This window comes from Perca flavescens, chromosome 1 (assembly GCF_004354835.1).
Source record: "Perca flavescens isolate YP-PL-M2 chromosome 1, PFLA_1.0, whole genome shotgun sequence".
Lineage (NCBI taxonomy): Eukaryota > Metazoa > Chordata > Actinopteri > Perciformes > Percidae > Perca > Perca flavescens.
In genome coordinates, this window is record NC_041331.1 from 1 (window position 1) to 16,120 (window position 16,120).

General features: G+C 38.4%; 2 protein-coding genes across 3 annotated transcripts in view; both read left to right on the top strand.

The window, feature by feature from the left end:
• Positions 1 to 178: 178 nt before the first annotated feature.
• On the top strand, positions 179 to 1,646 carry LOC114560657 (DENN domain-containing protein 4C-like). Of its 2 annotated transcripts, none has more exons than XM_028586192.1 (3): positions 179 to 308; positions 480 to 544; positions 690 to 1,646. In XM_028586192.1, exons 1-3 carry the CDS (start codon positions 199 to 201, stop codon positions 833 to 835), a joined length of 321 nt encoding a protein of 106 aa, XP_028441993.1. In that variant the 5' UTR covers positions 179 to 198; the 3' UTR covers positions 836 to 1,646. The 2 variants fall into 2 exon arrangements, with proteins under 2 accessions (XP_028441993.1, XP_028442000.1); XM_028586199.1 differs by having other exon boundaries at positions 693 to 1,646.
• Positions 1,647 to 15,615: 13,969 nt separating this feature from the next.
• The window catches only part of mapk8ip1b (mitogen-activated protein kinase 8 interacting protein 1b), a 69,914-nt gene continuing 69,409 nt past the window's right edge, over positions 15,616 to 16,120 (top strand). Inside the window, exon 1 of the mRNA XM_028576297.1 lies at positions 15,616 to 15,692. Coding sequence (XP_028432098.1) covers positions 15,616 to 15,692 — 77 coding nt within the window. The remainder of the gene's footprint in view (positions 15,693 to 16,120) is intronic.

Genomic DNA, 16,120 nt, shown 5'->3' on the forward strand with positions numbered 1-16,120 from the left:
TTTCAGGAAGGGTATGCTGTAATCGGTTTAACATTAGCTGAAATTGTGTCAAGAAAATGACATAATAATAGTTAGTAATACCTCTTTGGAGCCAATGTTGGCCAGACTTGAGGCGTCTTACTGAAAAGGATATAATAACAGTCTTTCTGATGGAGCGTGTCTTGTTTTCTAGTGGAGAAGAAGGGGACGTGGGCTCCTATGGACCACCAGGAGATTCACACCCTCCTCATCATCCAGACCATCGGCGTCTATGGGCCAATCGACCTGTTGATTCCAGAGATCCGAGGAGTTTTATCCTCCGATCAGAGGTCAGACTTTTGTCCTCCCTCTTAGAGAGGTGTCCTATTAAACTCTTCTTGAAGCACGTTTTCCTTCTTTTTATTGGTTCAAGATTTTTCTGCAAAGCATTTGGATAATTCTATTTTTATAATGTAAATAAACACCTTATGTCTCCTTTCTGTGTCCTGTATTTGTCTCAGGAGTATCTATGGAGAAATATCGTTCCTCTCACTGGTGGCCTTGGGGAAGGAGAACATCGACGTAAGTGAGTGAAATCAAGGTTGTTAAAAAAAAAAGACTGAAATGTTCCTTAGTTGTATTATCTCTTTTTGATGTTTTTTTTTCCTAGCATTTTCATTTAACACTCTCTTTTCTGATTTTTCCGCCTCCTTTCCTCTACTGCCCACCAGCAGAGGCCTTTGACAGGGAGTACCGGCTGGCTTACGACCAACTGAGCACCGAGCAGCTCAAGTCTTTGCACCGCATGGATCGACCGCCCAGCCACAGCCTCAGCGTCCAGTGGTGCCTTAAATGCTTTGGGACCCTCGTCATCTGACCACAAACCCAGAAGTGACAGTAAAAAAGAAGTTAAATATTTAGGGATGGTAATTACAAAGAATATGAATATTAGGGAAACATCTAATATAAAAGTAATATACAGAATAGTAAAACTATCCTGAATAGTTGGCTTCAGAGAGAGTTGTCCATCTTTGGATGCATTTTGCTTACAAAGATGGAGAGTTTATCTAGTCTTGTATATCCAGTTTATTCATTGGATGTTTCTGGTCAATCAAGACAATTTCAATTTTATATGGAAAAATAAACATATGGAGAAATTATATAGTGAAATCTGATGAGGAAAGGGGGTTTGATCCAATGAATGGTATTATCAAATTAAAATGGTTACAAAGTTTCTTTAGGAAAGGTGAATGTTTTTGGTTTGATTTTCAATCCAAGATCTTCAGGAATTTTGGTGGCATAGATTTTTCTTTTTTATTAAGATGTTACTTTGATATGTCTAAACTACCTGTCAAGTTATCTGCTTTTCATCAGCATGTCCTCCATTATTGGAAACTGATATACAAGCATAATTTACCCCACACATGTTCTCAATATTTGAAGCATAATAATAGAGTCATTCTTTTACAAAGTCTGTCTGTCTCAAATGCCCTACTCTAAGTAGTAATTGCACTTTATGTAAAGTATATAATGTGTGTGCACTAAATGTAGCCTGTTGCGTATGTCGTTTTGATATGTCGTTTTCATATATTTTAAATGTGTAACACCACTTGATCCACGGTGAAATGTTGTGTAGATTCACTATATACAGTGTGAAATGACAATAAAACCTACTTGACTTGACTGAATGGAGAGAGGTATCTGGTCTATCATAGATTTATTAGACCATTCTGGTTCTAACCTAATGCTTTCACTTAAAAATACAATCTTGTTTACATAACCTGCAAGCAATGACTCTTTTAATGCAAAGCATGATGACTTCTTCTGTGGCAATTCCACAGATGCCTTCATTAGTCATAGATGGATGTAGTTTTTTAGATAAAAAATAAAAAAAACAATAATTCTTTTAAGGACTAATCTTACCTCATTTTGTTTCACATTAACCCTGAAAAGAGAACCCATTTCCAGACTTTACTAATCCATCTGGTTAAGATAAGAACTATGTAGGAGCCCAATTGAGCTTTGGGTTTATTTTATGATTCTTTATTCTGAAAAGTTGTGAGTATGTGTGTGTTTGTGGATGAGTGAGTATGTGTGGCCATAGGTCGGTCTACACCCACCTAGAGGACGGTTGGGAGGCTGAAGGTGGAGCCCAAGTGGAAAGGCTTAAAAGACAGGAAGCCACAGGAGTGGGCGTGGGCGTGGCCTGAGAGGGGAAACAGTCTTTTGACCGTGTGTTGGTGTGCCGTGTGGTGCCTTGACGTGACAAGCCATTTGCTACCATACAACAGACTGCTTTAATTTAATTGTTACCTCAAGTTTTTTGTTTATGTAATATTTCATCTACATCAAGAATAATAAATGATCATTGAATCGGGTTCATCAAGTTCTACTCCTCATCTTTACAACTGCACACGTCAAGATATATCCAGCTCAGCCACAAGTAGAGCAAAGGGCCAACAGGAAAAAGCTTCTACAAACTAGTTCCATCTTTTTCCAGTTCTAGCTTCCACCTCCTTAATTTCCTTCGAGATAAATACAGTATCTCTATCTATCTATCTACCTAAGGCTAAAGAAGTTGACTTTAAAATGATGAATGACATTTGTACTGTCTGTAACTCAGACATTGAAAACATGGAAGATCTTTTTTTTGGGGGGATGTTTTTTTAATACTGGTTTACTTATATTGATCCTAGTAAACAGATTTTAACATATAAAAATATTAAATTTGGTCTCCAACTGGAGGACAAGAAAGCCCAATTTGGGAAGAACAGTTTAATTATCTTGGCAAACTATTTTTATACATTTATTACATGTATATACATTTCTTGAAATCTATTCCTACCTCACCTGCATCATTCATGAACTGTTAATCATTAAACCAGGCAGAACAAAGAGAGGATTGATGTGAGTCTAATGGACTTTTTCACCTGTATCAAGGCCTTTACACACCGTGGGTGCTTTTTTTCATGTGATTTGCACATCAATATTTTTTTGAACTGTTGTTTTTGATCACGAATACTTTCACAGAGAACGCAAATATTACGCGTGATAAAGCAATGTCATTTTTTCAAAAACAACAACATTTTTGGCAACGTGAATAAAGACATCAACCAATATTTTTAGCGGGCCTCTCTTTCCTGGATGACACGCCTAAATATGACTCCGAATTCAACTTAAATTCACAATTACTGAGTGGCTCCAAACCAAACAACAAAACGGAATGACTCTAAATTCCTCAATATCAATATATTTATGCACCATTCGTCTAAAAAGTATAATGTCGGCTCCAACATGTGAGGACTCTGAAGAAGCCTTCAGGCTTCCTTCCTCTCCTGCACTCAAATAGCTTAGATAGTAGCCAAGTTATCATGTTAACTTCTTGTGTGCAGGAACCATTGCACCAGCTGCTAAGGATCTTCTACTTAATCTTCTCAAAGAGCTGCAACTAGAACACTTATTTTCATCATGTATTAATGGGTGGGTTATTGTCTGGATGAATGGATGAGTTGTTCTCTCTCTAAAATGTGGATCAGTGTTTCCTAAAGCCCAAGATGACATCCTCAATGTCTTGTTTTGTCAACAACTCAAATATATTCAGTTTCCTGTCCCAGAGGCGATAAGAGACTAGAACATATTCACAATCGCAATCACACAAGTTTACCTGTTTTCAATGAAAAAATGACTTACATGCAAAGTGTGTTATTGCAGAGGGTTCTTAGCATGTGTTAAGTTAATATATATTTCTGTGATTTATCGTGCCTGTGTTTGGTTTGGTGGGTTGTGTCGACCTCCATCTCCACCTCTGTCCCAGTGATGACTAAATGTTAACCCCTCCCTGGTTTGTCATTAATCACATCTAAAGCTCAGTTGGCGCTGGGTGATGGCTGATGTGTTTTCCTCTGCTCTTAACGTGGAAGAGCGAAAACGTCCTAAAAGCTTGAAGAGCGGCAACTTTAGCTGATGAGGAGGGGCTGGTTGTGCATTCATCACCAGAACAAACAGATCGACAGAGAGATCTCTCTGTCACAGTGTCTCATTTGAAGAAACTCCAACACAACGCAGAAGTTTGTCACGATGAGAATAATTAACTCTTTGCTATGTTTCCAGTCCCCTTTAAGAAGCAGACCTGAGGACTGTGCTTTACAAATCAGAATCAAAATGGGATGTTGAATCATTCAAATCTGTCCGTTCTCTTGTAAAATAGTCTTATAGTGATGCGATGCGACCACTAGATGTCGCTGTTCACCAAGGATACCCCCCGTCATGTTCAAGCTGACTGACTGCAGGAGGCTTCTCTCTTTAGATCTCCTCACATGTTCACCAAGGATAAGCCCCCCACACCCACCGTCATGTTCAAACTAACTGACTGCAGGAGGTTTTCTCTTTAGGTCTCCTCACATGCAAACTCCAAACACTTTCACTGGAATCACAAGTTCACAAGAATCCTGGGATCACAATCTTCTGTGAAACAAAATGAGACAATGAGTCACATTTTATTTTAAAGGTACTCTTAACAGAGTTTGGAGCTAACTGGAGTTCACTTGGACAGCCACATGTTGGGTTAGGGTCAGAGTGGGTTAGGGTTAGAGTGGGTTAAAGTGGGCTAGGGTCAGAGTGGGTTAGGGTCTGTTACAGCATGTTCTAAAACAAAGCCACAAAACACCCAAAAAGGAGACAAAAATGTTGAAAAAAACCCGACATAAACGGAAAAAGAGGCCAGAAATATTCAATGAAACAAGATGAGACATGTTGACGTGTGTTGTGTATTGTAAGCATATACTCTTAACAGAGTTTTGTAGATGAACTGTAATATTATCATGAAGGAGAGTGGAGAGGGAAACACTGCAAGTTCCATGATATCCACTTCAGATGATTGACCTTTTCAAAGCTAAATATGCATTTGTATTAAAGAGCAATTTGCCAAGCTAAACACATGAACAAAGTTGGCTCTCCCAGCTGCATTAACATGTCTAATGATAAGTATTATTATTATCTCATAAATGGACAGAGTAAGGATGAAAATGTTAATTTTGCATCCAGGTAAGTGCAGGTTTTTGTATCTTTTAGCTAAAAGTTAACTACTGTCAACATAAAGTTGACTTTGTGTCTCCAAGACATTCTCCAGACTTTTCTTTCTGACTCATAATGTGGCAGAAGATTTTATTCATGAAGATAATATGTTACCTAGGAATAACTCCCATATTCACGTAAACTCAAAGTAAACTGTTTACTGAATGGCAGCCAGCCCCTATCATCTACCATGGTCTGCTTTAATTGTTGTCAACAGCACTGGAAGAAATATTCAGATCCTGTACTGCAGTACAAGTATTAATACCACACTGTAAATATACTCTGTTACAGTAAAAGTACTAATACCACACTGTAAATATACTCTGTTACAGTAAAAGTACTAATACCACACTGTAAATATACTCTGTTACAGTAAAAGTCCTGCATTGAAAATGTTACTTCAGTAAAAGTGTGTAAGTATCATCAGAACAATTTAGTTAAAGTATTAAAACATTGTAGTGTGTGTAAATGATTCAACCAGTTGTGTGTTTAATGGTCTAATCATCTCAGCAAGGAGACACTGAGAGAGGAACTAGGAGTACTGCATTTGTAGCAGTTACAGTAGTTTTAAGATATGTGAGGACAGATAGGGTTGGAAATGGAAAAACATAGGGGAAAAGGACAATGGGATATAGAATAGAAAACAAATGAACATGGGAAGAAAGAAAAGGGGGAAAGCAGGAAGACAAAGGGAAGAATGCTTGATTTTTAAAAATATATATAGATTTCTGTTTGATACTGTCAATATCATTACTTTTTACAGTGTTTCTGTGTACAGTGTCGCCCTCTGCTGGTGTCCCTCTGACATTACTATTTAATGGTTTTATTCTTGATATAGATAGGAATATGCCAACATAGGCTACTGTATGCAATGTGACTGTTTTGTTATTTTGTCTCACAGTGTCAGAAAGGACACATCTAACAGCTTTGATTCTCAACACTGGATTAATAAAATTGTTACATGCAGACCAGTGCCACGAATTTGGTAAATGTAAAGGTACTTTATTTGTCACATACACGTAGCGAAATTCATTCTCTGCATTTAACCCATCCCTCAAGGAAGCAGTGGGCAGCCAATGACAGCGCCCGGGGATCAACTCCAGATCTGAGCCAGTGCCTAGATCAAGGGTACACTGTAAAAAAAAAAACAGTTGTTTTTACAGAAAAACGCTGGCAGCTGTGGTTACCAGGGAATTCCTGTAAAAAATACAGCAGCACAGTAGATAACTTTAATGACGAAATATGTAAATTGATTTACAGTGAACGAAATTACGGCTGAATCACATTAAAAAACTGTAAAGTCTACAAAAAAAAGTGTTCATTTCACCTAACTGTTGTACTTAAATAAACCATTTCCTGTATTTTTTACATGTAATAATTGCTTATTGTGCATCAATAAATGATCAAATTAACAAGAAAAGATCATACAAAAAACTAATTTAAACTGGTACAACAGTAAAACTTTGCATTTTAAATGGAGCCGTTCTGTATATTATACATAAAATCTATTCACAATATGCTGTATTTCTACGTTTTAATTATCAAGTTATAATGTATAATTTACTTATAAACCTCCAAAATGATTACTAAGCCTACACCAAGACATGCGAAAATACATCTTGAGAAAAGACAAGAGGAAAACATCACTTTTGGGAACATTTATTTAACAGCAATCGTCAATAGTTGGACAACTGGATTTTTTTTTTCGTCAACGATACAAGAAACAAAGAAGTTAAATGTAATTGTTCTTTTAACTATGACTGAAATACCAAATTGAGATTACCCTCTTTAAATATGGACATTTTTCGGTTATAAACTTTACAGTCCTTCCAGAAAAACAAAAATATTTTGATTGTTGAGGGCAAAAATCCTTTATTATGCGGCACGTTTTCTTAAATTCGATGGAATATGCAGGTTATTTATGCAATTTTATGCGATGAAATTACAAAAATTGCGGAAACTTGCAAAAAGTGTGGTTTGATGAAAAAGAGGGGAAAAAAAGTGATTCCCCAACACCCTGCTTTTCTATGATGTTCACGTTGCATAATTACGTCACTTCATAATGTTAGCATGGCAACAGAGGAAAATGGCTGCTCTTGTGTGAAGTAAACATTTTTCAACTTTCTGCTAAGATTAGGGTTGTGCATCGAGAACCGATTCCTACTTGGAATCTTTTCAAAAATTACGATTCCATCGGAATCGTTTCTTTATTGGAATAGTTTGGAGGATTTGGTTTCAAATCTGATCATGGGCTCCAAATTTAACATGCGCAAGTTTGGGCTTCCGTAGCGACCAGGTGCTTGTTGTTTTGCAGCCATGGAGCACAGTAAGCGGTGCTCTAGTGTGGCTTTATTTTACATCGAAAAAGCCCCGTCAAACGGCAACCCACCTTTGAATCAAAATCAAACTTTCCTCTTATTTCTGAAATAAGCATGTGACCCGTTTCAACTCCACCCCTCAAAGAATCAGAATCGAGAATCAATAAGAACCGGAATCGAAAGGAAGAATCGGAATTGGAATCAGAATCGTTAATATCCAAACGATGCCCAACCCTAGCTAAGATATGTGACTTTTTTGCATGGAATCATGTAAGCCCCGCATATTTTGCGCAGAAATCAGCAATTTATGTGGCGTATTAGAAAAAAATGCGAACTTTGGCTGATTATGCATTGAATTATGCGATCCCATAATCACGTTTTTCTGGAGGGACTGACTTTAAGTGCCAGGCACACAACAATCTAATTCACAACAATTCACGCTCTTCCTGTCTGGAATGTTCCACAGTATGGCATAAAACAACTGGATGCATTTTTTTTTTCAACATATACAACATGCAAAGAAGCTAAATGTAATGGTTCTTTTAACTATGACTGAATCCAAGTTGAAATACTCCAGAAGATTAGCCTCTTTAAATCTGGACATTTTTCTGTCACAAACTTACGTGCCAGGCGCACAACAACCACCCGATTGACAACAACCCACACTCTCCCTGTCTGCAATGTTCCACAGTATGGCATAAAACTTCTCCATGGAGACAATCAAGTGATGCCAACAGGCCAAGTTACAGGCCAGATCTGTGGAGAGGCGAGCCCCCACACAGTAAAAATGCACATTTAAGTTATTTTTATACAATAAAAACTGTTCCAATTGAATAAATGCAAGATAGATAGGTTTTATACCATACTATGGAACATTCCCGCAAAGCAAAAACATCATGAAAACAAGCAGGTGGCGGACCCTGCACCTTTAAGAATTTAAAACAAAAATTACATATTGTGCCTTAATTACTATAACACACATTGTGGATTTAACAGAGTGAAAACTAACAGTACCTCTTCTCAAACAAACAGTCACAGTCCACAGAAAGAGTCCATATTTAGGCTTAACGCCACTCGTGATCGGAGAGTTCCTGTATCAGGGTGAGGACTCGAGGGTTCACGTTGAGACGACGCTTGGAGTTTTTATTCTCTACTTTGGTTCCTTTTTCTGGGTTTATCGAGAAAAAACACCTGTAGAATAAAACCATATTAATTGATCAGTTAAAACACACACACACACACACAACCCCACACACACACACAACCCCACACACACACACACACACACAACCCACACACACACAACCACACACACACACAACCACACAACCACCCACACACAACCACACACAACCACAAACACACACAAACACACACACTTTGAGTCCGGCTCTGACTCTGGTTGCAAAACTATGACTCCCACTATGGCCATGCCAAGACCCGCCCTACGAAGCACCTCGATTGGTTGGGGTTAGGCATTTCACCTTGAGTGGTTAAGGTTAGGGGATTGGTCAGGGGATAAGACCTGTACATGTAAGCATGGACGCCTGGCCAATAGTAGTATGTGAATGCTATTGAAGGGCGGGTCTTGGCGTGGCCATAGTGGGATAACAAATATTGCCTCCAGGTCCTAGAGTCCCAGGTCTGACAAATGAGTAAGCCATTTTTAGATTTTAAGTTTACTCACTTTTGAAGAAGTTGAAGCCAGCTCAGATGGATAATGGATGTTGAAACAGTAGTAGCTCCCGAACATAAGGCACAATGCAGAAATGAAGGAGGAGATATTTGTGTTGGTAAGGTTCCGATCCAGACTCAGCATGTACCTTGTTGAGGAATAGCAGGACTGTCCTATAAACAAATTTAACAGGTTAAATTAATAAGCACTGCACTCACATGACAAATTCTATAAACAGTGCAATAAAAAAAAAAAAAAAAAAAAAAAAAAAGAGAGATATGAAACAGACTTACCACAGACAATAACAGTGGGTGTCAGAGGCACTTGCTCCAGTTGGACCTCTTCTGCCAGACATGTATCTTCTACATGGAAGAACATGGACTCCTCCTTCTCATCAAAGTAGCTGAGCAGAAGCAGGAGCATCTCTATCACATCATCTGAGCAGCCACTCTGCGGTCCTCGCATCCTCTGAAGCCTTGCATAATTCTGAAGGAACTTCTTGCTCTTGTTGACACAAACTGTGGTCATGTAGTCGAGAAGCCTTTTTCCCTTCAAATCCAAATTTCGTGTGAATGTCTCTTTGAGGTCAATCCCAGTGAGTTCCTTGAAGTGTACGGACATGCCAAGATCATGAAACCAAACGGCCACTCCTCTCTAAGGCATTTGATACTTTTGCCCTGGTTGACATGTTGACGCTGTGTGTAGAAAGTGGACTTCATTAGACATTTGACCTCCTCTGGATTAGCATCAGAGTGTTGGAACATCACCTTGAGTTTTCCCATCTTTTGCTGCTGGCTCTCTTGAGTTTCTTCAAGGGGCAGACATTTTACATTCCATTTAATGCATCCATAAGTGTCCTGCATTGCTGCTCTCTCTTCTAATGGGATCTCATCTGTGTGGTCTGAGACATCAGTCTGATGTTTTCTTTTTCTTATTTTGGGTGTTGAAGTGCGTCTCACATTTTCAATTCTGTTATGCAACTGTTTGACAAGGGAATAGTAGCCTGTTCCAACAATATCACCCTCTATTAAATCTTGCAGAGAATTGGGGTATTTTGCCACCATTTTTTTTGCAACATCAGTTGAATGCTTTTTACCTACATGAGGGCATTTTTCCATCATCTCAGTCACAACAATCCGGACCATTTCCCTCCTTAGTTTTGGGCCTGGCCTTTTTCCCCTCTCCAAAGAATGCATCACTTCCTCAGGAAATTTACTCCATGGAATTTCAAAGTTGTCGTCCCACTGTGTGTCAAGTCCTGGGCTGCTGGAGGAGGTTGATGATGAACTTCGGGGTGAAACAGAGAGCGATGAGAGCGATTGGGTAGCTGAGGTTTCCACAGACGATAGTGAGCTGTTCTCTGGAGTTTGGTCTTTAAATGACAAAAAAATAAGATTATGATTCACACTGTACAATATTACACAATGTCCATGTGTGCTTTTTAATAGTTGTGTGTTGTATGTTGTTTTTACTTACATTTCTGTTTAAACAGAAAGAAGCTTTCTGGCTTGTACAGGTCTTAATGCGGTCATCAAATCAGCCTCTGTTACAAAGCGTAGATCATCATACGTCTCGACTCCAATGGATTGCAAGTGCTCTTCCAGGATGTTTTTGTGTACTGCTGGAAGTTCTGGTAGGACTTCCATGATGGCGACATCTAGGAAGGTTCGCTCTGAGTCACTCATATTTGCACTGAAGAAGAAATGCCACCTTCAAAACAGAACAGAAAAAAAAAGTATACAGTATATACACTTAACAGAGCAGGGACATGCATCAGGTAACACTTATATTAATGTAAAACCATTTACAGTGAGAACTAAGTGAGCTTTAATTGGACTTTATTTTGCCACAATACTGTGTTTTAGTGGAATGACTTGGTATCCATCAAGAATGTATGATTCCAAAGGATAGAAATCAGGCAGGTCATTAATGTTGATACACTGTAACCCAAGACTGTCCTTTGTCACAGAATACAGATGGTATTCTGAGAGCAAGATGCCTTTGTGGATATCCATCAAAACATACACAGATGTTTCATTCTTAATCAAGATGAGTAGAAGTTCACCAAACTCCATATACTCATCATTTCTGTACACAAGAAACTGTCCTTTTTTATATGCAGTGCCCTTGTACTGAATGTCTGTGGTAACTGTGGTATTGCTTTCTGAAAAGGCTAACTCCCTGACTGCATGTTTAATAGTGTTACTGTAGAGGTTGGGATAAAACGCACAGCTGTCCTTTACTGCATTCTTGCCCTGCTAAAAGATATGCCTGATACATCTGATGACGCTCTGACAAAGTTTGACAAATGTTTTTGAAGTTTTTCAAGTGTCTGGCACATCTTTTAAAATAACTGTGTTTACTTTCAAACCTAAGCGTCCATAACCTAATCAATGGACCAAATTTCAAGAACAGTGCTGAATAATGGCGCAAATAGTGGTGCTTGGGTTTTAGTTGAATTTCAGGAAACAACATCTTTCTCAACTCCAAATATTCTTGGATCAATATGTCAAGATATGCTATTTGGGACAAGGAAATGTTCTGAGCACAAATAAGATCCACAATGTCTTTTAGCTGGAGAGCTAACTGCCATACTTCATCGTCCTTGTTTTGCACTTTGTCACCAATCAAAACTGGTAGCAATCTCAAAAGGTTCCAGTTTTGAATGGCTTGCCCTGATAACTTGGCTCCGTCAGGATTAACAGCACATGGCTTTGTGAGTGCTTCCGATCCTTTATACTTAAAGTGTTTGATGCGCCTGTTTAAGAGTGAGTATGAGAACCATTTTTTCTTTTTTATAATGTTCTTCAGGTATAGTGCTAGATCATATGACAAGACTCCTTCAAAGAGGTCATGACCTAAACAAGGTGGGAGACCAGGCTGGGATACGTGAAAAGACTCGAGGGTATTAAAGATAGAGTTTACCTTTATTCCTCTGACGCCTTGGATGTTTTCAGCCTGGAGATCAGCAACAGCCGCATCATACGTCTCTGGGGTGCGTTGAGGACCACAGGCATTCGGATCAGCCTCAAACTCACTTCTTGTGATTTCACAGTACCTGCAAAAATATTGAGAGCGGCTGAAGTTCTCTGTAAACCCACCTATGCAATGAGAACCCAAGTTGTCCCCAGCAATACAGTAAAGACCCCCTTTTACGGTTTCTCCATCTACATTTATTCCATCTGTCTCCAAGGATTTCAGATCTGCCAATAACTCTGAGAAAACTTTGGCTATTCCAAAACGCTTAAGGTCATTCTCAACACACAACAAGACTAAAAACATATTATCAGTATTTGAACGCAAATGAATGGGTAAATTTGCTAATGAAAGATAGACTGCAAGAACTTTGTGCGTCTTTTTAGCAGAACCCAGGGGATTCACAATTTCAAATGAATCTTGGTACAAAATCAGTTTGAGGCTTTCAGGGTTTTCATTAAAGAACTGGTGACATTTGAAATTTTGTCCATCATATAAATCGGTAAAAACCTCTACATCAGGATCTCCAAACTGTTGTGACTGTCTATTCCTCCCTAAATGTGACTGTAAAAAGCTCTTCAGAGTTTCTGCCACTGGTATGTAGTAAGCACATTTTTGTGTCATGTTTTCATCCATTCCCAATGACACTTTTTGGGGTTCTGTGTATTTAAACATTTTTGTGAATGTCTGATTTCTGGAGTATGTTGTTCTCAATTGTCCCTGATGACAGGCAGAGAACAAATCTGACTCTTTAATGCAGTCACAGATTTTAGTGACTGCCTCATCCGATAGGCTCATATCATTTTTTAATAAAGAACTTACTTTAGTTATTGTGTAGGCTTGACCTAACTCGTGCACATTTTGCATTTCCTCAACAATAGTCTGTATAGTAGAGGCAGGAATAAGCAGCTGTCCTTGCAGTTTAAGGTAAAAGAGACACATGTTTCTGAGATAAGACTGACTATCATTCTCTGGCATATCACAGGCTGCACTAGTTGTTGGCATGGCTTCATGTGTGTTTTCTGAATCATCTGTACTGGCAATGACATCTGGGGGCTGAGGGGGAGTTTCCTTGTACATGTCATCAATACCATCAGGGGAGCATGCTTTATGCTTCCTACACATGTGAGAAGTAAATGATGACTTTTTTGTGAACATGTGCTTACAACCACTTACTGGACATGACACAGACCGGCCCTCTCCAATATGTTCGTTTAAATGAGACACTAGCTCTTTCACCGTGTGAAAATGGCAGGCACATAATGAAACTGCGCATTTTAAATTCGCAACAACAGCTATAGGAGCAGCTTGCGATGCAGTTGCATTGTGCACACGATAAAAATGGCCCTTGAAAGCAGAGTAAGTGGTAAATGTTTGACTACAGTTGGCGCCAACACATTTGAATAGACAACGGGGCTCATTCCTATGCACTCTGCAATGTAGTACATAGCCTCTTAATGTATCCAATGTCTTTTTACAAAAGACGCAGGTGATCATTTTTGGCATTTTAAGTGTCTGCCTGTGCTTTTCAGCTGAACTAAGTTATCCTGCATTGACCTAGCTAGCTAGCTACTGGTCTTAAATATCAATTGGTGCTAGCTTACACCATGTGCTTTTAGCACACATTTTCGTTTGGTCTTGGAAAAAACAGTAGGCTAAATGTGAAACTTACCGTGCAAATTTTCAATTTTCCGATTGAACAGCAGCAGACGTTTCAAAAATACTTGTGTTAAAATCGTAGATTTGTCCTAAAAACTTTTAAAATGACAAAATGGTCCAAAGGTTTCTGCTCCGCTCATGTGTTCTCTGCAGCAAGTGCCGTTCTGGTTCGCTCGTTAATTACGTCAGCCGCAGCCGTGAACGAGGAGCTTCTTCTCCCGCTCCTCCGCCCTCACGTCATTATCCAATCAGAGACAAGCTTCAGCTGCCCACTATGAAATTCAAAATTAGGCGGACTCGGTGCACAATGAGCATACAAGTCTGTGGTTACTGTTAGGTTGTTTAGCCTGTGATACAATGCTGAAATTATTATATATTTTTAGAAATATAAATAGAAAAGCAGTAGGCTAAGTATTACATTAAAATGTAAAGACTAAAAGAAACATAAAGCATACAAGGATTATGGTTAATAATTTTAATTCCTTATACACACACTCTATAAATACAATAAACTACAAATAAATCATGCAATGTAAGTGAATGCACTGTTTGATTATTTAGCCTGTGATAATGACACAATGCTCATATTATTAATATTATTTTATTAATAGGCATATGTAGAAAATCAGTAGGCTAAGTATTACATTAAAATTTAAAGAGTAAAAAAAACACAAGGCATACAAGGATTAGGACTGAACAGAAGTATTACTTTGCATATATCAATTTTAATTTCTTATACACACATCTACAATATGCTGCAAATAGTCTAAATATAAAAACAATATTATAATTGTAGCCTATATTTTTATATATAAATAGATAGGCAACCTATCAGATTCACAATGAAATTTTTTGTGAAAACATTTTTATTACCTCAATTTGCATTGTTTCATCAATCATGTTAAAAGTACAGCATAAACTTGTAAAGTGACTTACATATATTTTTGTATTATTAAAAACAACTGACTAAAACTAGTTTTTACAATATTTGCAAGTCAAATTAACAAATTTGTTATGTCATGAGTATTACAGTATTTCTCTGTTTTTTATAGTAATATTTGTAGTTTTAACAGATACATTTGATTATAATCACATATAGTTGTTGTAAATATAACAAAAACATTCTGTTTAATAGTTTACAAAAGTTCACTGTGATTTAAACAAACAATATATGTTTTTGGGTTTACAATACTTTTCTGTAGGGATTTTACATAGTTTTTATGTAAATTTCACAGTCTTTTTTTACAGTGTACTGACTGGAGAACCTAGTACATGTTTTTTGATGGTGGGGGAAACCGGAGCACCCGGAGGAAACCCACGCAAACATGGGGAGAACATGCAAACTCCACACAGAAAGGCCCCAGAACGACCTGGATTCGAACACAGAACCTTCTTGCTGTGAGGCCACAGTGCTAACCATTGGGCAACCATGCTGGTCAAAAAAAAAAAGCAAAACTATTGAAAGTCCACCATATATTGAAAGATAAGTATGTCAAGCTGTATGGAGATTAAAATAAAAATGATGCAAAAGGCATGTCGAATTTTTCTGTTTGATGCAGCCTTTAAAAACACAGCAGATACATATATATATACATATATATATATATATATATATATATATATATATATATATATATATATATATATATATATATATATAAGCTAATGCTGTGCAGTTGAACCATGTTTATTAACTTATTTTTAAATTTTGATCGAGAGTTCCAGATTTATAAAGATGACACAACCATTTTTTTCAAATATAGGCCTACATAATACATTTTTCAAATCCTGCAAAGTAAGGCCTATCAATATTATTTAGTTATTATTGAGTTCAACTGAGTTGCTATTTTTCCCATAGTCTTTGAAGGCAGCACCCTATCGCAGCATCGGCGGACTTCAGGTGTCTCTGCTGGGCGTCCGCACAGCGGAGCCAATGAGGAATAAGAACTGCGCGGCATGGCGGACAGAGAGAAGAGGAAAGCCAGCCCGCCGTCTGGCCGCAACATCCAGGTGAACTCCCCGGCCAGCTTTAGGTAAGCGCCCCGGCGAAGGGAGCCTGGGGAGTCGGGGGGGGGGCGAGTCTGTGAATGAGCCAGCGAGGTTCTTCAGAGCAAAGGTGCTGATGCTGGCTTATCGGAGCCGCTGCAGCTGCGTTTGGCAGCGTTCAGCTTTGCGGATTGAAGTCGCAGTGTGTCGTGGAGTCGCATGTTTTGGGTTTGGGCGTGTCTGCTCCCGGAGGACCTAGACGAGCGGTCTGCTCCCTGCATCTAGGCTACTAGAACCATATTCTTAAATATGTCGCATACTTTTTGGTAATCTGCTCCAAACAGAAATCCTTGTAACAACTGTAGCAGTTTTACGAGTTGCAGTCATTGGCTTATTGCCTGCTTTATGGTATTTCTTCCTTACATCAATATGATTTTACTGAAGGATATTTTTCCTCTACAATAGCTGTAGGCTA